The following is a 25691-nucleotide window of genomic DNA, read 5'->3' as shown; positions in this document are numbered from 1 at the left end:
ATCAGGCAGCCCTGGCTTTGTAGTCCTGGCTTTGCCCCTCCTGAATTGGGCAACTTCCTTAGGCTCTTACATCTCAGTTTCTTCATCTGAGAAGACATCTGAAATGAAGACATTCGTAGTTCTACTCTCGCAGAGCTTTTATTAGAATTACAAGTGAGGTATGTAGGCAGGTAGAAAGAGAGATAAATGCCCTAAGTATAATGCCTGCCACATAGTAGACACTGAGTAACCGCATTGTTATTAATAATAAAAACTACGGGACTTCCCTGGTGGCGCAGTGGTTAAGAATCCACCTGCCAATGCAGGGGACATGGGTTCGGGCCCTGGTCGGGGAAGATCCTACATGCTGCGGAGCACCTAAGCCCGTGCACCACAACTACTGCGCCTGCGCTCTAGAGCCCGTGAGCCATAACTACTGAGTCGGCGAGCCACAACTACTGAAGCCCACGTGCCTAGAGCCCATGCTCTGTAGCAAGAGAAGCCACCGCAATGAGAAGCCTACGCACCTCAACGAAGAGTAGCCCCCGCTTGACACAACTAGAGAAAGCCCACGTGTAGCAACGAAGACCCAATGTGACCAAAAATAAATAAATAAATAAATTTATTTATGTATTTAAATAATAATAATAAAAACTACACTCATTTCATTCTGGTCACCCAGGGGAGATTAAGAGTGGAATGAATGATTTTTCAGAAAGGCATTGCAGACTTGAATGCAGGTAGGTAAGAGTATTCTGAATGAAGTATCTAAGTGAAGGTGGGTCAAATGTGTTCCATACCAAGAGTAGTGAGCTCCTCGACACCGGCAGTGTCCACGCAGGGGTTGCCGCCTAACAAAAACAGCAATAGATGACTCGGATTGGACCACGTGCCAGCCCTGGGCTAAGTGGTTTTTGTCTGTTAGCTTGTTAATCATCAATGGCAGCCCTCAGACAGGAATTTATGATTCTCTGTTTTCCACAAGAAGATACTGAAGCTGAGGGAGGTTAAGATCAGGTCAGCTGCACGGGGATCCCTTCCCGGGATGGAAGGTAGAATTAGACCTCTAAGGTCCCTTTCACCCTGGAAACTCCAGATTTTAAGGTCATCTGGTTCCACTTTTGGAGACATCCCTTGTGACATCTGCAAGAGCAGAGAACCAGGCAGGGCGGGGCCGCTGGCAGCCTGAGCTGAGCTGGCTGCCCCGCCTCCAGCCTCCCTCCCTGCTGCTCTTCTTCAGCCTAACATGTCAAAAATCTTTTCCACACAGGTGTTGATTGTCCACACGAATCACCTCACTTCCCTGCTTCCTAAATCCTGCAGCCTCCTGAGTCTCGCCACCATCAAGGTACTGGGGCCCTTCTCCCAGGCGTCAGGGACTCTGCGTGGTGTTCCAGGTGGTAGCCAGCATCCCCGCTCCCTTCACGCGTCCTCTGTCAGAGTTTATGCCAGACATGCCTAGTGTCACGGGGACTCTGGGGTTTAGTCAGCATGGTTTATCGGGCACCTTGTCTGTGCTTTGTGTGGGGTGCACTTGCAAAGAGAAGCAGCCCCAGGCCCTGCCCTTAGGGAGCTAGGTGGAAAGGCAAACCATAAGCTCATAGCAAGTGAGCTGGCAGAGAGCAGGGAGACCAATGGGCCCAAACAGGAAGGAATAGGAGAGACACCAGGTGTTGTGTGGTCAGTGCGTGAAAGCTTGGTGAGCTGGGGCACCTCCCTCCTGACCGTCAGCTCCCGCAGGACAAGGACTGGGATATAGCCACAGTATATGTGAGGTGAGACCCCAGGGTGGTTCCACAGGAACATAAGCTGTGGCAGTGGGTATACACACTGGGAGAAGAGACTGGCGGCACAGGCATCAAGGTGGTTTCTATGGCTCTTGATGGTGTGCAGGGATTAGGGGTCGTTTTTACTTCTCTTCATTTTTCTGGTCCAACGTGCATTATTTTTATAATCAGAAAAAACATTAAAAAACATTTATGTTTATGTATATATTTCATATATATGCATTTTATAGTACGTATGTGCACGCACAGACATATCTATATATCCTATTTTTTGCTCATTTTCATTGTTAAAAACATTAGGGAATACAGTTAAGCATAAGGAAAAACATACAATTTCACACTCTAGGGAACTACTATCAATATTTTATTGCATATTTGGTAGTATTTTACTATGCAAATATGTATTTATACCATGAGGCGTTTTTAACGTGAATATCTATGCATACTCTTTCATAGCTAGCTTTTTTCACTCAACAGTAAAAATAAATATTTGATAAATAAGAGAATGAAGTGGTATGATACTTTTAGAAAGGAAATGAGATGGAATGATCATTTAGTTGGGGAGGAAGGGTCGGTGCTCCTGCTTTCAACACCAGAGGCGTGGGGCACCCCTGCCCAACCTCACCCTTGTCTCTCCGGAGCCTGAAATCAGAGGGCCTTTCTCAGCTGGTGACTTCTAGGTGTTAAACTTGTTCCCCTTCCGCAGGTTCTGGATCTTCATGATAATCAGCTGACAGCCCTTCCTGATGATATAGGGCAGCTGACAGCCCTCCAGGTATGGCTTCAGGAAACAGAAAACCCACCTCTGACCACCTAAGTAAGAAATGGCAGCCACACAGACCTGGAATGTTCTGGTCGCACTCTTTCTAGCCAGGGCTGCACTTGGTGCCACCGGCTCCTCCCCCTTTGCCCTTGAGATGCCCAGTGATGGCGTCAACATAGCAGTCTGGGCTGTGGGCATCTCTCCACCATGTTTTTGGCATGTGCTTTTGGGATTTCATCATGAGCTTCCGCAACTTTAAAGAAAAAGAGCGCCCAGAGAGTCTACCTTTTCCAGATGATGAGTTCAGCACTCTGACTCACCGCCTCACTTCTGCTCCTTGTCAGCGGCAGCCCCTGCATTTACGGAGCGTTCCCTGCATGCCAGCACCAAGCTAAGCGTTGCGCTTGCGCTGTTGGCTGATTGATTCCTCACAGCCACTCTGCGAGGCAGGTGTTAGCATCATCCCCGGTTCACAGAGGAAGCCGCGCCGTCCTTCACACTCAGATTAAAATCCCTTCTCTTCACTGTGCCCCATCAGACCCTGTACGCTGGGCCCTCCTGTCTTCCCAGCCTCCTTTCCTTCTCTCTCCCCTCCACTGTCTGCACTCAACTCCTAAAACCCTCCGGCCCTCTGCGCCCCACCCCCGGCAGGGCCTTTCCACAAGGCTCTTCCTCCTGCCCGAGTAGCTCTTCCTCCGTCTCAACCCAAATGTCCCTGCGAATCCTCCCCGACCCCCCCCATCCAGGTAGATCCATCTTGTTCGCCTGTCTCAACCCGCGTATTTCCCTGAGAGCACTGATTGCAGTCTGTAATCACTAGTTATGCTCAGCTGGCTCCCCTCCCGAACTGTCGTCTCTGTGCGGGCAGCGTCCTCACCTAGCGCACTGCCTCCCACGTGGAGGAAACTCAAGATGACTTGAATGAACTACCCTGCGAGGTGGGTGCTGTTATCACTTTTACAGAAGAGAGAACGGGTCCAGAGGGACGACTGTAACTTGCCCAGGGTCACGTGGAGAACGTGTGGCTCAATAGTAGTAACTGCCCCACTGAGAGAGCCACGATGAATACCAGGGTGCAGGATCTTTGGGGAATTGTTTACGTATGTATTTTTGTAGAATTGCTGCATTCACTGTTTTGTAACCTTTGGATACCTGATAATAACTCGTAACCATCCTTTGGTTCATCAAATATTCATCTGCCACATTATTTTTAACGTGCTTCCCTTTCCATCGTATCTATTTTTAATGGCTTCCTCGTGTGTCATCCTGTCAGCCTCGCTCATCTCATGATGCCACATCCTGGAGGGAGTGTGCCCTTCGGGATCCAGCGAGCCCGGGTTTCAATCCTGGCACCACCAGCTGCCGGCCTTGAAGCCTTGGCCAGACCCCATTGCCTTTATGCAGCTCAGCTTCCTTCTGCTAACACTGGGATAACTAGGCCTCAACACACGCTGCCTCACCTGGATCCCTGAATCTGCTCGTCCCCTTCTTCCTCCCGCCCTGATTGTGGGACCATTGTTGGCTATTTTGTGGTCAATATAAATGATACAACCTCAGCAAGAACTAGGTTCAAAGTCTGGCTTTGCCCTCCTGGACACATGACTTCACCGCCCTGAGCCTCAGTTTTCCCATCTCTCAAATTTGATCATAACAATCTTTATCTTCCTCACAGGGCTGTCAGGAGATAAAGAGGTGTGTGTGGTGCCCAGATGATGCCCGGCCTGAAGCAGGGTAGACACTGTTGTCTGTGTGTGCGCGTTCTCACGCCATTTTCCCCTCTTTCTTAGGTCTTGAATGTGGAAAGGAACCAACTGACGTATCTCCCGCGTTCCATTGGGAACCTGATCCAGCTCCAGACCCTCAACGTGAAAGGTAGGGGCCAGGAAGCCCTGTCCGTGTGACCCTTGGTCAGCTCTGGGCTGACCCAACCGGCATCCACAGGGTGCTCCTCCTGAGAACCATTGAGCACGAGGGCAGCCAGCCCCCAGGTGTCACTCTAAACTGTCTGACTTCCTGTTTAGTCCATCTGTCTTCATGGTAACCAGAGACAGGGCATCTGGAGGGTTCCTGTGACTCCTCCGAGCCAGGGCCTCACAGGGAGGAGGGCAGACGATGTTGACAGCTAGGCCCCCCAAGGCCCAGTCACTGGTGTTTAGAATGTGGTGGACTGACTGGGCGAGAGTGGTTCTGAATAGCGCTTCCCGCCACTGAAGCGCTTCCCGCCACCTCCAAATTCAGCGGTGCCATGAGCCTCATGACAAGTCCCTGAGGTAGGGAGAGGACAGAGATCTTATCCCCAATTTACACATGAGGGAAACGAGGCTCAGAGAGCAGTGTCTTGCTCCAGACCACCCAGTGCGATAGTGACACGGCCGAGATTCTAATGCGTGCCGCCCCCAGCTCTTTCATTTCTTTTTGGCCTTAAGCACTTTCTGTACAGAATGCCCCAGTTTACCTGTTTGTAACATATAAATAATGATAAAAATAACGGTACGCAACTTACTAATCACTTACTATGTGATAGGCACTGTGCTGAGCACCTCATATGCATAATCTCATTGAATCCCTCAATATTCCTATGAGGCCAAATAGTATTATCATCCGCATTTTACAGATGAGGAAACTGTGGTCCAGGGAGGTCACCAGTTTTCCACAGTCACTCAGCTGATTAAGTGGTGGAATGGGAACTTGAACCCAGGTCACTGAAACTCCACTGCCATGTTTTTCCTTATGGAGCCTCAGGTTCCAGGCCCTGGCACGTGCCCCAGGCTCAGAGGGGGGCACCCTCCTCCCTGGGTCCTCGCGGGATTCAGGCAGGAAGATGGTGAAGGGGTTTTGGGGTGCTGAGCTGTGCCATTGGGATCCCTCCAGACAACAGGCTGAAGGAGCTTCCAGACACCTTGGGGGAGCTTCGGAGCCTGCGTACTCTCGACATCAGTGAAAGCGAGATTCAGAGGTTGCCGCAGATGCTGGCGCACGTTCGAACCCTGGAGGTAGGTGGGGAGATGTTCTCACCTGGGGTCCTACCTGGCCTTCCCACCGCTGCCTTCCCACATTCTTGGAGGCCTGCCCTGGACACAGGGTGCTGGGATCACAGAGGTCTCAACGTCCTCAGGGCCTCACAGAGCCTGAAGTGTGAACCGTTGTAATTATGTGACTTTTGCTGCCATGATGGAGGCAGGAAAACAGATTTCTGGAGTGAAGAGATAATGCCAAGTCCTGATGGGGTTAATTAACATTCTATGAAAGACATGGTATTTGAGCCAGACCTTGAAAGAGGAAAAAGCTTTGGGGAAGTAGACACAGGTAACGGGAGCATTCCAGGTGGAGGAAACAGTTCGGGAAAAGGCAGGAGGTGGGAAAGCCCAGGACACGTTAAGGGAAGAGCGGGGAAGCTGATGTGTTTGGAAGTTGCTGTGCCTGGAGGGTCCAGGGCATAAAGAGCCCGGGCGCCGTCAGGGAGGGAGTGGCCTCAGCTTGGAGCTGCAGAAACTGAGATCCATCAGAGCAGGGGGTAGTGGGCAGGGGAAGGTGAGCACCGGGGACACTGTGTTAGTCTCCCAGGGCTACCCTAGCGAAGCACCCCAGGCTGGGGAGCTTAAACAATAGACTTCTTCTCTCACGTTCCTGGAGGTTGGAAGTCCAAGATCAAGGTCTCGGCAGGGTTGGTTTCTTCTGAGGCCTCTCTCCTTGGCTTGTGGACGGCTGTCTTCTCCCTGTGTCCTCACATCATCCTCCCTCAGTATGTGTCTGTGTCCTAATTTCATCTTTTAAGGACACCAGTTGATACTGGATTAGGGCCCAGACAGGTGACTTTGTTTCAAACTTGATTACCTCTTTAAAGACCTTACATCTTGATCGCGTTGAGCAGTGAGGTGAATGACATATAAAGAGGGGTCCCCTTGTGTCTGCAGACTCTGAGCCTGGACGCGTCATCCATGGTCTACCCCCCACAGGAGGTGTGCGGCGCCGGCACCGAGGCCATTCAACAGTTCCTCTGCAAAGGTAAAGCCAGGCAGCCTGCCTCCTTCACTCAGTGAGCACCAGATGTGACCCCTGGGACTGCTCTGCGCCAACCAGGTGGCTGGGGGAGGCCACGGTCCCTGCCTGCTCAGAGCTCTCCAGATCTGGCAGGAGAAACAGGCAAAGCAGATCGTCACACAAGGAAGTACGATTACCGATTGTGGCTACAAGAGAGTAGAATCGGGCATCTGGTTTAGGCTGGGCCCTCGGGGAAGGTCTTTGCAAGAAAGTGGCTCGACTGAAACCTGAGGGATGATTAGAAAAGAGAGAAGGATGTTCCTGGCAGAAGGAGGTGCATGTTGAAGGGCCTGGAGGGGCGGGGGAGTGGGAAGCATGATGGAGAGAAGGCCAAGTGGCTGGGTGCAAAAGTAGAGGCGAGAGGAACAGATGAGGCTGGAGAGGGTACCCGGCCGGTATCAAACAGGAGAGGGATTTGATCAGATTTGCTTTTTACAAAGACCACTCCAGCTGCAGTAAAGAGGAGGGATTGGAGGAAGCAAGGACGGGGACCAGTTAGGAAGTCATTGGGGTCGTCCAGGAGAGAGGCCACCATGGGTTGGACTTGGAGGAGTGGCTAGAACCCAGGGCCACCCCTGGACTGGGTGCCAGGAGGGGAAAGCAGTACACCCAGTTACCTCCTGTCAGCCTGGATGTTCTTAATTAGGGGCTCTTGTCCACCTGTGGAAATTTTAGAACATGGCCAAGACTTGCATACATATGGTCATCTGATTTATGACAGAGGTGCCATTGCAAAGCAATGACAAAGAAAAGCAAAGGTCTTTTCAATAAACAATTCTGAATCAATTGGATATTCAGGTGGGGAAAAAAAAGAACATTAACCTAACCTCTTCCTTAGACAGGCAGCACTAACCATAAAAGACTGATAGATTAGATTTCATTAAATCAAAAACTTCTCCTCTTCAAAAAACACCATATGGGGAAAGAAAAGGCAAGCCATAAAGTTGAAGTTGATATCTGCAATGCATACATATCCAACAAAGGACTTACTCCTAGCAGATAAAAAGAACTCCTACAGATCAATAAGGAAAAGCTGTTGTCAAAAGACTTGAATCGGAATTTTATAGAAGAGAATATCCAGAGGGCCAATAGTATCTGAAAAAAGTGCTCAACATCGTTTTAGTCAATTTAAAAAATGCAAATTAACCCAGGGATGCAAGGATTCTTCAGTATACTCAGATCAATCAATGTGATACACCACATTAACAAATTAAGGAATAAAAACCATATGATCATCTCAATAGATACAGAAAAAGCTTTTGACAAAATTCAACACCCATTTATGATAAAAACTCTCCAGAAAATGGGCATAGAGGGAACCTATCTCAACATAATAAAGGCCATATATGACAAACCCACAAGCATCATACTCAATGGTGAAAAACTGAAAGCATTTCCACTCAGATCAGGAACAGGACAAGGATGTCCACTCTCACCACTCTTATTCAACATAGTTTTGGAAGTCCTAGCCACAGCAGTCAGAGAAGGAAAAGAAATAAAAGGAATCCAAATTGGAAAAGAAGAAGTAAAACTGTCACTGTTTGCAGATGACATGATACTATACATAGAGAATCCTAAAAATGCCACCAGAAAACTACTAGAACTAATCAATGAGTTTGGTGAGGTTGCAGGATACAAAATTAATGCACAGAAATCTCTGGCATCCCTATACACCAACAACGAAAAATCAGAAAGAGAAATTAAGGAAACACTCCCATTTACCACTGCAACAAAAAGAATAAAATACCTAGGAATAAACCTGCCTAAGGAGGCGAAAGACTTGTACTCAGAAAACTATAAAACACTGATGAAAGAAGTCAAAGATGACATGAACAAATGGAGAAATATACCATGTTCTTGGATTGGAAGAATCAACATTGTGAAAATAACTATACTACCCAAAGCAATCTACAGATTCAGTGAAATCCCTATCAAACTACCAATGGCATTCTTCACAGAATTAGAACAAAAAATCTTACAACTCGTATGGAAACACAAAAGACTCCGAATAGCCAAAGCAATCTTGAGAAAGAAAAACGGAGTTGGAGGAATCAGGCCCCCAACTTCAGACTATACCACAAAGCTACAGTAATCAAGACAGTATGGTACTGGCACAAAAACAGAAATATAGATCAATGGTACAGGATAGAATGCCCAGAGATAAACCCACACACATATGGGCACCTAATTTATGACAAAGGAGGCAAGAGCATACAATGGAGAAAAGACAGCCTCTTCAATAAGTGGTGCTGGGAGAACTGGACAGCTTACATGTAAAAGAATGAAATTAGAACACTACCTAACACTGTACATGAAAATAAACTCCAAATGGATTAAAGACTTAAATATAAGACCAGACTCTATAAAACTCTTAGAGGAAAACATAGGAAAAACACTCTTTACATAAACCACAGCAAGGTCTTTTTTGACCCACCTCCTAGAGTAACAGAAATAAAAACAAAAACAAACAAATTGGACTTAATTAAACTTAAAAGCTTTTGCACAGCAAAGGAAACCATAAACAAGACAAAAAGACAACCCTCAGAATGGGAGAAAATATTTGCCAATGAAACAACAGACAAAGGATTAATCTCCAAAATATACAAACAGCTTGTGAAGCTCAATATCAAGAAAGCAAACAATCCAGTTAAAAAATGGGCAGAACAAGAGGGAGGGGATATGGGGATGTATGTATATGTATAGCTGATTCACTTTGTTATACAGCAGAAACTAACACACCACTGTAAAGCAATTATACTCCAATAAAGATGTAAAAAAAAAAAATGGGTGGAAGACCTAAATAGACATTTCACCAAGGAAGACATACAGATGGCCAAGAGGCACATGAAAAGATGCTCAACATCACTAATTGTTAGAGAAATGCAAGTCAAAACTGCAATGAGGTATCACCTCATGCCGGTCAGAATGGCCATTATCAAAAAAGCTAGAATCAATAAATGCTGGAAAGGGTGTGGTGAAAAGGGAACCCTCCTACACTGTTGGTGGGAATGTAAACTGATACAACCACTATGGAAAACAGTATGGAGTTTCCTTAAAAAACTAAAAGTAGAACTACCATACGACCCAGCAATCCCACTACTGGGCATATACCCTGAGAAAACCATAATTCAAAAAGAGACATGCAGGCTTCCCTGGTGGTGCAGTGGTTGAGAGTCTGCCTGCCGATGCAGGAGACAAGGGTTCGTGCCCCGGTCCAGGAAGATCCCACATGCCGCAGAGTGGCTGGGCCTGTGAGCCATGGCCGCTGAGCCTGCGCATCTCCATAACGGGAGAGGCCACAACCGTGAGAGGCCCGCATACCACACACACACAAAAAAGACATGCACCACAATGTTCATTGCAGCACTGTTTACAATATCCAGGACATGGAACCAACCTAAATGTCCATCAACAGATGAATGGATAAGGAAGATGTGGCACATATATACAATGGAATATTTCTCAGCCATAAAAAGAAACAAAATTGAGTTATTTGTAGTGAGGTGGATGGAGTAGAGTCTGTCATACAGCGTGAAGTAAGTCAGAAAGAGAAAAACAAATACCGTATGCTAACGCATATATATGGAATCTAAAAAAAAATGGTACTGATGAACCTATTTGTTGCAGGGCAGGAATAAAGAGGTAGCCATAGAGAATGGACTTGATGACATGGGTTGGGAGGGTGAAGCTGGGACGAAGTGAGAGTAGCATCAACATATATACACTACCGAATGTAAAATAGTTGGCTGGTGGGAAGCAGCAGCGTAGCACAGGGAGATCGGCTTGGTGCTTTGTGATGGCCTAGAGGGGTGGGATCAGAAGGATGGGAAGGAGGCTCAAGAGGGAGGGGATAGGGGGACATGTGTATGCATATGGCTGATTCACTTTGTTGTAAAACAGAAACTAGCACTGTATTGTGAAGCAATTATACTCCAATAAAGATCTATTTTAAAAAATGCAAATTAAGACTGCAAAGAAGGACTTCGCTGGTGGCACAGTGGTTAAGAATCCATCTGCCGAGGCAGGGGACATGGGTTCGAGCCCTGGTCTGGGAAGATCCCACATGCCATGGAGCAACGAAGCCCGTGCACCACAACTACTGAGCCTGCGCTCTAGAGCCCGTGAGCCACAACTACAGAGCCCAGATGCCACAGCTACTAAAGCCCCTGTGCCTAGAACCCATGTTGCACAACAAGAGAAGCCACCGCAATAAGAAGCCCACGCACCACAACAAAGAGTAGCCCCCACTCACTGCAACGAGAGAAAGCCCACATGCAGCAACGAAGACCCAATGCAGCCAAAAATAAATAAATAAATATTTTTTAAAAAGACTGCAAAGAAATACTTAAACCCTAAAACACCCGCTAACATGGCCAAAGTTAATCTGTCAATACCAAGAATTGGGAAGATGCGGAGCAGCTGGAGCTTCCATGCTCTGCCGGTGGGAGCATGAACCCGAAAAGACTTCAGAAAGTTATTGTCAGTATCTACTCAGGCTTAACGTTCAAATACCCTATGACCCATTGGCTCCACACCTCGGTAGGTGCCCAAGAGAGAAATGCGTGTGAACAAATGCCCAAAGCTAGGTATGGAAACACTCATAGCAGGACTATTCGTAACGTAGCAGAGTGGTAAGCTGTTTTATACTCACAAATGAGCACCACACAGCAACCAGAAAGAACAAGCTGCAGCTGTGCTCAACAAGCTGGCTGAGCTCACGGACACACGGGGAGTGAGAGAAGCCAGACACAAAGGAACATGCACTTTTATCAGCACCTGAGCTCTGAACCAACCCTGATTCCTGCTTCTGAGAGTGTGTTCACTTTTAAACATTCATCAAGCTGTTCATGAAGATTTTGTGTTCTTTTCTGTGTGTATGTTATACTGCAGTTAAAAAGGAAGGAGAAGTTACACATGCATCCCACTACAGCTAATCAGGCCACGTATCTACCCAATTAATCTTTGAGCAGCAGGTGATTGTAATGGGTACCCCGGCCAATGGTCGAGCTAGACCAAACCATTTATTTTAAAAGCTTTTAAAGTTATGCAATAGTAGGTGTACAAAAGACGTAAGGAATAAAGGAGTGAACATATGTATACCGACTATACAGTTTAAAAAATAGCCCGGGGACTTCCCTGGCGGTCCAGTGGTTAGGACTTGGTGCTTTCACTGCTGGGGCCTGGGTTCATTCCCTGCTCGGGGAACCAAGATCCCACAAGCCAAGCAGTGCAACCGAAAAAAAAAAAAATCCTTCAACTTATTTAAACTGTGTAGCAGGTGTACGTATGCACGTAAAATTGTTGGTTTCACTCTTTTAAAAACATAAAAGAAAAAACCCCACAGAAGGTGTCATACTAGGTGATTCTATGCCCTGCTTTTTTCACTCAAGAATAGGTCTTGGGCCTTTTCCCATCCCAGAATGTGTGGATCTGCCTTGCTGTAAACTGCTGTCGAGTGTTTCACATGGCGGAGCCCCATCACTTATGTATGGAAGTTATTTCGAGTTTTCCCCTGGAATGAATGTTTTACCCCACACCTCCCTGGCAGGCAATAGTAGGGTTGGTAGGTGAAGGCGGGACAAGGGTACCTGGGAAGGTACCCTAGGGCCCTGCTGCGTTACAATCACAACTCTATGTTGCCTCTGAAGAGGTTACATCAGTTTACATTCCATGAGGAGTATCTGAGACGACTCTTCTTCCCCACAACCTGGCTAATGCTTGGTGAGATCTTTAAGTCTTCTAATCTGATGGGTAAACAAGAGAGCCTATTATTATTTTAATGTAATTTCCTTGATTATTTGAATTTTCTTTCACATGTCTACTGCCCATTTTTTGTATTTCTTGTGAATTGCCTATTTATATCCTTTGGTAGGGGAAAAAAGGTGACTTTGACTACATTAAAATCTAAACAACTTTACCTCAAAAGGATACTATCATCAAAGTTAAAAGACAAGTTACCAACTGGAAGAAGATAGTTGCAGCATATATTATAGACCCAAGGTTATTAACTACAGTATGAAAAGAGCACCTACAAATCAGCAAGATTTAGGCAGAAAGGGCAGAGATTATGAATCCTTTCAGATGACGCAGGAGGACACTACACAGGGCCAGAGAAGGCAAGCATCTTGCCCATACACAAGAAATTATGGGTGAAGCTGGGTCTTGGACCCAGGCTTCTTTATTGAGTTCAGGCTTTTTCCATCACCTCATTCTCACTTGGATGGTAACGAGGCAGGTGGGGGGAGGGGCGGCATTTATTCACTCAGCTGATGCTTATTGAGCTCTTGCCACATTTAAGGCCCAAGCGTCAGGCCTGTGAGCAGCATTGGAGGGCTCAGCGTCTAGCAGAGAGGCGCAGTGGACTGAGGTAGGAGTGGGACAGGATGCTGGCAGGGGTCGGGTGGTGGGTGAGAGCGGCAGGAGCGGACTGTCCTGGGTTCCGAGGTTGTCTCCTCCCTGCTGGTCAGCTGGTGTCCGTCTCTTGCAGCGTCCGGGCTGGAATACTACCCCCCTTCTCAGTACCTGCTGCCAGTCCTGGAGCAAGATGGAGCCGAGAACTCCCGGGACAGCCCCAGTGGGCCCACGGACAGGTTCTCTAGCGAGGAAATAGACTGGCAGGTAAGGCGCACCTAAGTGCTGGCGTGTGGCGTTGGGGCAGGGAGTACGCAGGCCCTCTGGGCCCAGGGGAGATGTTCAGAGCGTCAGCCCCCAGAGTCTTCTATCAAATTAGAACTCACCTCCCTTCAAACCCGTGTGCTTAGAAGCTTTCGCAAGGCTTCCTAGGTGGCCTCACCCCACTAGCTCACCAGCAACAGCCTTGCTGTGCTCCTCTCTGTCCCTGAACTCCTCGGGGCCGTGGAACCCCTCTGCTGGAATTCTCCCCACTCACCTTCTCCCAATAACTCAGTCCCCTCCTTCAGTTCCTAGTTGAAACAGCACGTCCTCTGAGTAAGCCGTCCCTGACATAGCAGCCCAGTTTAGTTCTGTGCATGTTCTCAGAATGCCCCGTGCATTTCCTTGGGGGCATGTGTTGCTGAACTCAGGTTCAGCTGCTCGTTGTTCAGGAATCCAATACTGAGAGACAGGTGTTGGGTAAAAGGAAAGATAGCTGTATTGGGGAAGGTGGCAGTCCTGGGAGGAAGGTGGATTCATGTCCCAAGGAACCAACTCTCCACTGTCAGGGGGCAAGAGCTTTTAAAGGGGAGTTTCAGGGGTGTATAGGCAGAAGGAGGGGGCTAAGTGCAGAACAGCATTGTCAGCTCTGACGGTCATCTTTCTTTTCTTTTTTTTTTTGGCGGTACGTGGGCCTCTCCCATTGCGGAGCACAGGCTCCAGACGTGCAGGCTCAGCGGCCGTGGCTCTGGGGCCCAGCCGCTCCGCAGCATGTGGGATCCTCCCAGACCGGGGCACGAACCCGCATCCCCTGCATGGGCAGGCGGACTCTCAACCACTGTGCCACCAGGGAAGCCCCTGACAGTCATCTTGAAGTTGGTTAGGTGGTGGCCTGAACCACATCAAAGAGATTGTTTTAGGTACAGTTAATCTTTAACTCCAGGGTCAGTTTGTTTCCATTTCCTTGGGATTGATTCTTGGAATTGTGTGAGATGGAGCAATTTGTTATGGCTACAGTCTGGTCATCATGTAGTTAATTTCTTCCACCTGTGGCGGTTTCAGTATCTGCAAAACAGCTCAAAGGAGGAGGCTCAGAATGTTATCTATCGCCCTTGAGGAGGAGCTAAAGGTCCTTGACTTTGTTTAATGGCTAAACTATTATTTTGCCTTGCTGACTGTTTTCCTTTGCTTCTGTAATTTCTCATTTCTCTGGTTAAGTTTCTTCTTTGGCTAAAGTTTCTCTACAGACAAGTGACAGGTGGAGGACATTATGGGGGGTGGGGTGGGGGGGGCAGAATCTGTCCTGGGAAGGTAGCCTAGGGCCCTGCTGCCTTACAATCACAGCTCTAAATTACAAGGAGAATTACATGGAAGAGGATTTGTTTATTGTGTGTCTCCCTGCTGGATGGAGCTTCGGGACAGTGGCCCTCCCGGGTCCCTGGGGGTGAACTAGCTGAACTAGCGTAGGTCAGGAATGGAGGAGGAAGCTCAGAAACTGCCTCTGCCCCCCACCTGTCTGCTCCCCCCCACTCCCGGAGGCCCAAAAACCTGGGCCTCCGATGGCTGGGAAGGGGAGCACCAGCTGTAGCCAGTTTGGCTTCATATCTTCCACTGATTTTTTTTTTTTTTTATTATTCTCTGGTTCCCTGATGCCACCCTCCCCCGTATTCCAGAACTGCTGTGAAGGCTTTCGTAGGGTTACGTTTCCTCTGACAGCTCAGTGAGAATTCGAGAGGGAGGAGATTACTGTCCAGGAAAATTGTGTCAATTTATGCTCTCAAAGTATTTACAACGTATATTTCTGATGAAGGATTAGCAGACTGAACATACAAAGAACTCTGGAATCAATATGAAACAGAAAACCATCCTAAGAGAAAAAATAGACCGAAGATATATCAATAGGTACTTTACAGAATAAAATAGTACAAATGATCAATAAGTATGAAAAAAATGCCCAGCTTCACTAGTAGTTAGGAACAGGTAAATTAAAACAATGAAATGCCGTTTTCCTCCTCAGACTGGCACAGATTTTGCTATGATAATTTCTGTTAGCCAGAGTGTGGGGAAGCAGTGACCCCATAAATTGGTCTTGGGAATGGAAATCAGTCTCCCCACTGTTGAAGATAACTTGACACAATATGTCAACACTTCAGATGGGCACAGCCCACAATCCAAAGTTCCATTTCTCAGTATATACCCCAGAGAAACACTTGCACAAAGAGACACTCGGAGGGATGTTTGTTGCAGCCTTACTTATGGTGGTGAAGTATTGGCCGCCCCCGAGATGTCCATCAGTGGGAAGAGGCTGAACTGACATGTCCTATTCATACGGTGAGAAGGATCTGTTCAGACTTGTGTCACAGGACAGGTGGACAAGTGAAAAGGACAACTTGAACACAATGAAAATATTCAATAATATATTTCCATTTTTATGTTTTAAAAGGAGGTTCAAATACATAAGAAAACAGATCAGTAATTGCCGGTGACTGGGAATAAGAGGAGGGTTTGATGACAGGGGCACAAGGGAATTTAGGGGGTTATGGGACTGGTCTACATCTTGATGGTAGTGATGATTACGATACTGTATGCAATTGTCAAAACTCATAGAACTGTACATTTCTTCCAAAGGATGGATTTTACAGTATGTAAATTATATCTTCATTAAAAAATGTTTATATATATATGCACACACATACAAATATATGTATTTTTCCAAAGACACAAGTTGTACGTAAGTAGCTGCATGGGGTTGGGTCTGATAATGTTTACGTGGGGGCGGGGGATGGGGAGCATGGAGCGGGGGTTGGGCGGGAATCAGGATTAGGCCCAGGAGTGGTCAATGGGCACTTCTTATTTTTTTATTTTTTATAAATTTATTTATTTATTTTGGCTGCGTTGGGTCTTCGTTGCTGTTCGCGGGCTTTCCCTAGTTGACACGAGCGGGGGCTACCCTTCGTTGCAGTGTGCAGGCTTCTCATTGCAGGGGCTTCTCTTGTTGTGGAGCACGGGCTCTAGGTGTGCGGGCTTCGGTAGCTGTGGCTTGCGGGCTGTAGAGCGCAGGCTCAGTAGTTGTGGCTCACAGGTTTAGTTGTTCCGTGGCCTGTGGGATCTTCCCGAACCAGACCTCGAACCCGTGTCCCCTGCCTTGGCAGGCGGATTCTTAACCACTGCACCACCGGGAAGTCCCAATGGGTACTTTTATATGCATGGGCTTTTTACAAGGAGAATATATTCAGATGTTATTTGTATAATTAAAGATTAACTTAAGCTTTTTCCTGTGCTGAGATAGGAGGAAAATTTTTTATTTCTTTATAGGATGCTGCTTTTACAGCTCAGACAGACGCTGATCCTGGTCTCAGAGCCAGATGACTAAATAGAAGGGCCTCTTAAAAAAAAAAAAAATGTGCGCATGCTGACGTTTGATTACAAAACTAGTTCACACTCCTTGTTGTAAATCTAAACAATACAGAAATAGATGAAGTGAATGTCGCCCCTCCTACCCTGCAGTCCCACCCACTGGAGGAGTCGCCACGAGCTGATTAATGAACCTCCTTTGTAGCTTTTGTCTCAACAACCACAAAGCTCAGACTGGAGTCTTGACGGTGGTGTTTTTACAAGAGTGGAACCATGCTGCCCACACAGTGAAAGATGGCAGACATCCTGCTCTAGCTGCACCCTCATTCGCCCCATCGTTTGACAGTTGTGTAATCATTGTGTGGATGAACCACGACTTATTGAAGTAATCGCATTTTGATGGACATTTGAGTTATTTTCAGTGCTTTCACTCTTTGAACAATTCCACAGGAACTTGAGCACATGCCTCTGGGCATTTGTAAGTGTTTTGGTGGCTGGAGCTGGGTACTTGCAGGTGTGTTGTGCAGACATACAAGGGAATCAGATACCCATTCTTGGTCTTTTTTTCGGAGCACTATGCCTTCTCAGTGCTGCATCAACAGAACTGCCTTGAACACCTTCCTACAGTGGGCCAAGCCCAGTGGTTCTCAACCCTCGTGTCCACCAAAACCATCTGGAACCCTTTATCAAACAACCCTCCCCCTCATCCCACCCACCCCAGCCCTCTGATGCAGTCGTCTGGATGTGCCTGCAAATCTGAGTGGTGTCAGGCTGCCCCGGGGACTCTGTCCAGCGAGAACCGCTGCTGTCCACCTTCTCTTGACCCCACTCTTTTTTTCCTCCCAGAATAGGTTCTCAGACTATGAGAAGAGGAAGGTAAGAAAATGCCTTTTGTCCTCTGTCACTTTTCTTCTCATTAAACATCTCCACTATTATAAAAGATTTGAGGAAACAAGTTCTTCCTGGCTCTAAATTAGAGAGTAAAGTAACTGTTACCCCTTACATACGTTGCCTCACCACAGTCTCACGCAGCCTCGGTGGCTGGGAGGGTGTCTCCACTTGACAGATGAGAAGACTGAGGCTTGGAGAGGTTGAGCCCAACCCCAGGCTCTAAACCACTAGCCCGTGCCAGTGAAGAGCCCATTTTATTACAGTCGGGCCCTGCGGGGGCGAGGCTCAGTGTTCAGACCTGTCGCCTGTACCGTTCAGAGTTGGGGGGTGGATTCCCCCTGCTGTCATGTCCTAACACCCACAGAGCCTGTGCCAATACTCACCAGGATGTACGTTCTTCCAGGAACAAAAGATGCTGGAGAAACTCGAGTTCGAACGGCGCCTGGAACTCGGGCAGCGAGAGCACGCCCAGCTCCTTCAGCAGAGCAACAGCCAGAAGGATGAGATCCTTCAGACGGTCAAGGAGGTTCGTGAGCGGCTAAGTGGAGTCAGGCCTGTCTGCTCCCTCTGCCAGGGGCCTCCTGACTCAGGCTGAGGTCCCTCTGATGTGGGAAGGCAGTGGGAGTGAGCTCTCTCACTTCCCCCTCCAGGACATGGGGTGGTGGGGGGGTTGTCCATACAGATTATCTCATCCAGCCTGCTCCGGTGCCTGGACACCCTGAGGCCTAGAGACACATCTGGTCCAAGGTCATGTGGAAAGGGCTGGCGGGACAGAGACAGGAAACCTAGTCTCCGCATCCCAGGCCAGGGCCCCTGGCTGCCCTGTGGCGTCTGGGGGTGGGTAGGTGGTCCCCCCACTGACTCGGGACCTCTGCCTGTCCTGCCGCAGGAGCAGTCCCGGCTGGAGCAGGGCCTGAGCGAGCGCCAGCGCTACCTGGACGCAGAGCGGCAGCGGCTGCAGGAGCAGCTGAAGCAGACAGAGCAGAACATCTCCAACCGGATCCAGAAGCTCCTGCAGGAGAATCAGAGGTCTGGCTCCCATCCACCCGGCCCCCAGGCCCAGAGACCTTCCCCCACCTGATACCCTTTGAGGAGCTCAGGATAGAGGTGCATTTCTCCCTCACGGTCTCTGATTCTGCCCAAGGTCTCGGTGCTGCAATTCACACCAGCTTAAAAAGAAGGTGATCTGGGCATGACCAGGTTTGCCTCTTGTTTTGGGGCTGCTACTGATTGGAGCTTTGCCTCCCAAGTTTCCTATCTGTAAAATGGGTAGGTTTAACAAGTCAAAATCACGTCCTGTGCCAACATTTCGGGTTCCAGGTCACCAGTCACACTGAGGACAGCCATTTGCCCTATAGGGAGATTGGCTTTAACACAGATCCTGCCCAAGGCAAGAGCTGCAGGGAGCAGGTCAGATAGAGGTTGCACGGAGCCCGAGAAGGGTTAGTTGGGGGTCTCTTGGGGAAAGACTTCAGAAACAGGCTTCCACCACCACCACCCCCCATTGCTTCCAGCCTCCCTTTCCACTATCCTCTGAGTCTCTTTCTCCTCCCTCGCCCGCAGTTATGCAGAGCCGGAGGGAGCCGGCCAGCCTGCCGTGCACAGTGCGCTCACCACCAAGGGCGCCCGTGAAAGCTGCCATCTGTTGAGGGCTTGTTACATGCCAGGCACTTTTTATTTTCTCATTCACTCGTTACCAACAGTCCATGAAGTTTTAAAAAATTATTATTCCCATTTCACAGATGAGGAGCTGGGGTTTGGAGTGGTTGAGGAATTAGCCTGAGAACACAGAGGCCCTAAGTGGTCGGGGCCTAAGCCCCCCTGAGCCATTCTTTTGGAAATGGGCCCGCTGGTGACCACAGGCTTTTCATGGTTTCCTCCACAGGCAAAAGAAAAGTTCTGAGATTCTGAAGTCGCTGGAAAATGAAAGGTAAGTGTTCTGCTCTAGTGGGGTTTTTTGGGCGCTGCCTTCCTTCCTGGGGATGCATGGTTCTGGGGAGAGAAGGTCTTGTGATTCTCAAGGATTATGCCAGAAAGTTTTCCTAAAGCTAGGAGGAGATTCACCTCCTCAGGAAGAATTGAATTAGAATCGCTGCCTTCAAGTTTGTTAAAATACATAGACACTCCTGAGAAAAATTCAGAGACGTGAATAAGAATGTATATATAATGTCCTACTATGTTTTTAGAATAAAAAAATAGAAAAAAGTCCACATTTCTGGGAAGAAAAACTTGGTTACGTGAATTATGTACAGAGGAATAATCTGTAGCCATTAAATATCTTATAGAAGAACATTCCTTATTAAGGGAAATACACCATATTGCTAAGTGGAAAAGTGGTGTCTACACTATATCATTTCTTAAAGACACTCTGCCTGTATCTGTGCTCAGAAAGCAAAAGGATATTGAACATTTTTGAGAGGCAGGAATTGGAGGTGGTGACCTTGTTTTTTCCCCTTTGTGTTTTCTGCATATTTCAAATCGACTGCACTGAGGTGCCCACCTTAGTGATTAGAAATGGAGGGACAGCCCCTACCCCCCATTCCCTGGGTATTAATATGAATCCCTCCTGGTTCTCAGGGACCCCAGACTATCAGTGTGGACCTGGCTGCTGTGCTCTGCGGGAGCCTCCCCTCCCCGTGGGCCCAGCCTTCCTGGCTCCTGGCTGCCTGTGCAGGCCTCCTGCAGGGGACTCCCATGGAGTTGCAGTGTAACCCCACCACCCTGTCCACTTCAGCCGGGAGCGGTGGCAGCCAGGCTGGCCTAGGCCGAGCTGAGCTGTGGCCGGTGGCATCGCTTATTCAGCACGCTGGCTGAGTGCCCTCTCTGGGCTAGGCCTGGGCTATGCCTAGGGTCCAGGGATGCGTACCAGATACGGCCTTCCCCTGAGCAGCCTGTGGGCCTGGGCAGGAGGCAGGAGTGCTCAGACGGTACATGGCTGCTTCCAATAAAGTCAGACCCTGCGAGAAACATTAAAGGATGCTGTCCCCCTCCCAGCTACTGTGCCAGTGTGGTGTGGGGGGCAAAAAGTGTACACACAAGCAACATGCACATGCATACATGCCATTACTTTTTAAATTTTCACTTATATCACAGATGTATTTCCATGCCCAAAACCTCATTATTTGTACTAGCTGTAGCGAGTTCCACTATATCATTATATCATAATTTACGTAATTAGCCCTCTGAACACTTAAGCGGTTTCTGGCGTTTCATAATTACAAACAATATATATTACTATAAACATCTTCTAGATATACCCTTACGCACTTATGTGAATGTTTTTGAAGGAAATATTCGAAGAACACTTTGATAGCATTGCCAGACTGCCTTCCAAGAACATTTTACCAGTTTACACTCCTCTCGGCGGTATATGAAGCACCCACTTCTCCACCTTCACTGCCATCACCAGTGGTTATCGGTTTTTTTAATCTCAGCCAACCCGATAGGTGAAAAGATTTTACTTCTTTCATTATCAGTGATGTTAAGAATCTTTCCGTACGTTCTTTGGTCACTTTTATTTAAGCATCAGTGAATTGGCTGTTTGTATCCTTGGCCCATTTTTCTAAGGGAATGTTTATCTTTTTATGCAAGAAACTCTTAAAGTTAACAGGGCCCCAGTGGAGGCACATGATGCCGTGGGCATTCAGAGTATGCCTAAGTTCTCACATCTGGGAGGACTTCTTGAAGGAGGTGGTGTTCATCTGATGGGATTCCCTGTTGGAAATGTTACTGATACATTTGCTGATGGATCGATCTTTTTCTAGAATAAGAATGGAACAGTTGATGTCTATAACCCAGGAGGAGACGGAGAACCTGCGGCGCCGTGAGATTGCCTGTGAGTCTCAGGGTGGGGTAGGGCAGGGCAGGGTCCTGGGAGGAGAGCGTGGCCAACTGAGGGGCAGGAGGGGATAGCCATCCCCCTTTTGGTCACATATAGAGGGCGCTGAGTGTTACCCCTCAAGAGGGGTGGTCAAGTCCCGTCATGGAGCATGGGCTCTGAGGTCAGCTGAACTTGGATTCAGAATCCCAGCTCAGGCACAAGCCGTATGACCTAAGGGGCATTACTGGTCCCTCTCAGTTTTCATGTCTGTAAAATGGGGAGAAAGGTAATTATCTGCCTCGTGGGGTCATTATGAGGGTCAATAAGATCACGCTGGCGCAAAGTGAGCTGTTCACAAAGCTTGGCTGTTAGGGCTGCTCTCCTCAAGGGCTGCGGTGGCCTCTCGAGCCCCTGGGAACTCGCCTTCCTGTCGCTCCCTGAGTGGTCCTGGGGCACCACACTGTCCGCACAAACAAGAGGGAGGTCTCCCCATCTGATCCTGAGAACATCAAGCCACGTGGCAGGGAAGGCAAGGAGGCAGTTCCTCGTTGTTATTTAAAATAAGGAATGATTCTTTTTGGATCACCCCATTCTTCAGAGCCTGAGTGATAGAATGGGGTATTGTGTGCACCTTTAGCCGAGGTTCACTGTGTACCAGGCAGTGGTCCAGCACCTTCCATACACCATTTCATCCTACTACCTCCTGATGAGGTATCATATCATTAATGTCCCTATTTTATTATTTTTTTAACATCTTTATTGGAGTATAATTGCTTTACAATGGTGTTAGTTTCTGCTTTATAACAAAGTGAATCAGCTATACATATATCCCCATATCTCCTCCCTCTTGCGTCTCCCTCCCACCCTCCCTATCCCACCACCTCTAGGTGGTCACAAAGCACCGAGCTGATCTCCCTTAAAGGATTAGTGCAGGGGTGGAAAAAAATCAGGAGGATTTAAACATACTTTGAAAAGAAAGCTCCCACATGAGCTAAAACAAAGTTACAGGCCAGGTTATAGGAATCTGGGTTACATGGCAAATTGTTAGAAAGTAGCTTCCAGGGCTTCCCTGGTGGTGCAGTGGTTGAGAGTCCGCCTGCCGATGCAGTGGGCACGGGTTCGTGCCCCAGTCCGGGAAGATCCCACATGCCGCGGAGCGGCTGGGCCCATGAGCCATGGCCGCTGAGCCTGCGCGTCCGGAACCTGTGCTCCGCAACGGGAGAGGCCACAACAGTGAGAGGCCCGCATACCGCAAAACAAAAAGTTTAGTTATTTTCACAATGTTGATTCTTCCAATCCAAGAACATGGTATATCTCTCCATCTGTTTGTATCATCTTTAATTTCTTTCATCAGTGTCTTATAGTTTCTGCATACAGGTCTTTTTTCTCCTTAGGTAGGTTTATTCCTAGGTATTTTATTCTTTTTGTTGCAATGGTAAATGGGAGTGTTTCCTTAATTTCTCTTTCTGATTTTTTGTTGTTGGTGTATAGGAATGCCAGAGATTTCTGTGCATTAATTTTGTATCCTGCAACCTCACCAGCCTCATTGATTAGCTCTAGTAGTTTTCCTGTAGCATCTTTGGGATTCTCTATGTATAGTATCATGTCATCTGCAAACAGTGACAGCTTTACTTCTTTTCCAATTTGGATTCCTTTTATTTTTCTTCTCTGACTGCTGTGGCTAAAACTTCCAAAACTATGTTGAATAATAGTGGTGAGAGTGGACAACCTTGTCTTTTTCCTGATCTTAGTGGAAATGGTTTCAGTTTTTCACCATTGAGAATGATGTTGGCTGTGGGTTTGTCATATATGGCCTTTATTATGTTGAGGTAAGTTCCCTCTATGCCTACTTTCTGGAGGGTTTTTATCATAAATGGGTGTTGAATTTTGTTGAAAGCTTTTTCTGCATCTATTGAGATGATCATATGGTTTTTCTCCTTCAGTTTGTTAATATGGTTTATCACATTGATTGATTTGCATATACTGAAGAATCCTTGCATTCCTGGGATAAACCCCACTTGATCATAGTGTATGATCCTTTTAACGTGCTGTTGGATTCTGTTTGCTAGTATTTTGTTGAGGATTTTTGCATCTATGTTCAACAGTGATATTGGCCTGTAGTTTTCTTTCTTTGTGACATCTGTCTGGTTTTGGTATCAGGGTGATGGTGGCCTTGTAGAATGAGTTTGGAAGTGTTCCTCCCTCTGCTATATTTTGGAAGAGTTTGAGAAGGATAGGTGTTAGCTCTTCTCTAAATGTTTGATAGAATTTGCCTGTGAAGCCATCTGGTCCTGGGCTTTTGTTTGTTGGAAGATTTTTAATCACAGTCTCAATTTCAGTGCTTGTGATTGGTCTGTTTGTATTATCTGTTTCTTCCTGGTTCAGTCTCAGAAGATTGTGCTTTTCTAAGAATTTGTCCATTTGTTCCAGGTTGTCCATTTTATTGGCATATAGTTGCTTGTAGTAATCTCTCATGATCCTTTGTATTTCTTCAGTGTCAGTTGTTACTTCTTTTTTTTCTAATTCTATTGATTTGAGTCTTCTCCATTTTTTTCTTGATGAGTCTGGCTAATGGTTTACCAACTGTGTTTATCTTCTCAAAGAACCAGCTTTTAGTTTTATTGATCTTTGCTATCGTTTCCTTCATTTCTTTTCCATTTATTTCTGATCTGATCTTTATGCTTTCTTTCCTCCTGCTAACTTGGGGTTTTTTTGTTCTTCTTTCTCTAATTGCTTTAGGTGTAAGGTTAGGTTGTTTGTTTGAGGTGTTGTTTCTTGAGGTAGGATTGTATTGCTATAAACTTCCCTTTTAGAACTGCTTTTGCTGCATCCCATAGGTTTTGGGTCATCGTGTTTTCATTGTCGTTTGTTTCTAGGCAATTTTTGATTTCTTCAGTGATCTCTTGGTTATTAAGTAGTGTATTGTTTAGCCTCCATGTGCTTGTATTTTTTACAATTCTTAAATGCTGCTTTTAATATTTTTTCTTTGTAGTTAATTTTTGATAGTTTAATTAGTATGTGTCTTGGTGTGTTTCTCCTTGGACTTATCCTGTATGGGACTCTCTGTGCTTCCTGGACTTGATTGACTATTTCCTTCCCCACATTAGGGAAGTTTTCAACTATAATCTCTTTGGATATTTTCTCAGTCCCTTTTTCTCTTCTTCTTCTGGGACCCCTATAATTCGAATGTTGGTGCGTTTAATGTTGTCCCAGAGTTCTCTAAGATTGTCCTCAATTCTTTTCATTCTTTTTTCTTTATTCTGCTCTGCAGTAGTTATTTCCACTATTTTATCTTTCAGGTCACTTATCCGTTCTTCTGCCTCAGTTATTCTGCTATTGATTCCTTCTAGAGAATTTTTAATTTCATTTATTGTGTTGTTCATCATTGTTTGTTTGCTCTTTAGTTCTTCTAGGTCCTTGTTAAACATTTCTTGTATTTTCTCCATTTTGTTTCCAAGATTTTGGATCATCTTTACTATCATTACTCTGAATTCTTTTTCAGGTAGACTGCCTATTTCCTCTTCATTTGTTTGGTCTGGTGGGTTTTTACCTTGCTCCTTCATCTACTGTGTGCTTCTCTGTCTTCTCATTTTGCTAAACTTACTGTGTTTGGGGTCTCCTTTTCGCAGGCTGCAGGTTCCTAGTTCCCGTTGTTTTTGGTGTCTGCCCCCAGTGGCTAAGGTTGGTTCCGTGGGTTGTGTATAGGCTTCCTGGTAGAGGGGACTAGTGCCTGTGTTCTGGTGGATGAGGCTGGATCTTGCCTTTCTGGTGGGCAGGACTGCATCCGGTGGTGTGTTTTGGGTATGTGTGACCTTATGATTTTAGACAGCCTCTCTGCTAATGGGTGGGGTTGTGTTCCTGTCTTGCTAGTTGTTTGGCATAGAGCGTCCAGCACTGTCGTTTGCTGGTGTTGAGTGAAGCTGGTTCTTAGCATTGAGATGGAGATCTCTGGGAGAGCTTTCGCCGTTTGGTATTACGTGGAGCTGGGAGGTCTCTGGTGGACCAATGTCCTGAACTCGGCTCTCCCATCTCAGAGGCACAGGCTTGACACCCAGCAGGAGCACCAAGACCCTGTCGGCCACACGGCCAGGCATGTGGGGAGTTTCTTGCCTTTTGGGAAGTCTGAGGTCTTCTGCCAGCGTTCAGTAGGTGTTCTGTAGGATTTGTTCCACGTGTAGAAGTATTTCTGACGTATGTGTGGGGAGAAAGGTGATCTCCACGTCTTACTCCTCCACCATCTTGAAGGTCTCCAATGTCCCTATTTTAAAGGTCACCATCATCCACCATTTATAAAGAGAAAGATTGTGTTTGCATTTCTGGAAGGATGTTTATCAAATTAACTAATTGGAAATAGGCTCAGTGTTAGGGATCTTTTCCTTTCTACCTTTTCAAACTTCCCTATTAGCTATTTTAGAAACTGAGCATGTATTATTTTTATAACTGA

At 47.0% G+C, this 25691-nt stretch overlaps 1 protein-coding gene across 4 annotated transcripts in view; it reads left to right on the top strand.

Annotated features, from left to right (window-relative positions):
• LRSAM1 (leucine rich repeat and sterile alpha motif containing 1) overlaps positions 1 to 25691 on the top strand; it is a 43890-nt gene that overhangs the window by 3444 nt on the left and 14755 nt on the right. For all 4 annotated transcript variants that reach the window (XM_060014123.1, XM_060014121.1, XM_060014124.1 and 1 more), the window contains exons 6-16: positions 1250 to 1327; positions 2473 to 2541; positions 4317 to 4401; positions 5401 to 5522; positions 6444 to 6534; positions 13058 to 13188; positions 17383 to 17412; positions 17831 to 17953; positions 18317 to 18456; positions 19313 to 19357; positions 21192 to 21262. In XM_060014123.1, the coding sequence (XP_059870106.1) occupies positions 1250 to 1327; positions 2473 to 2541; positions 4317 to 4401; positions 5401 to 5522; positions 6444 to 6534; positions 13058 to 13188; positions 17383 to 17412; positions 17831 to 17953; positions 18317 to 18456; positions 19313 to 19357; positions 21192 to 21262 (985 nt within the window). The remainder of the gene's footprint in view (positions 1 to 1249; positions 1328 to 2472; positions 2542 to 4316; positions 4402 to 5400; positions 5523 to 6443; positions 6535 to 13057; positions 13189 to 17382; positions 17413 to 17830; positions 17954 to 18316; positions 18457 to 19312; positions 19358 to 21191; positions 21263 to 25691) is intronic.

The sequence above is a fragment of the Delphinus delphis genome, chromosome 6 (genome assembly GCF_949987515.2).
Source record: "Delphinus delphis chromosome 6, mDelDel1.2, whole genome shotgun sequence".
Taxonomy (NCBI): Eukaryota; Metazoa; Chordata; class Mammalia; order Artiodactyla; family Delphinidae; genus Delphinus; species Delphinus delphis.
The sequence above is the reverse complement of the archived record's forward strand: the minus strand, read 5'-3'. Positions and strand labels throughout refer to the sequence as shown.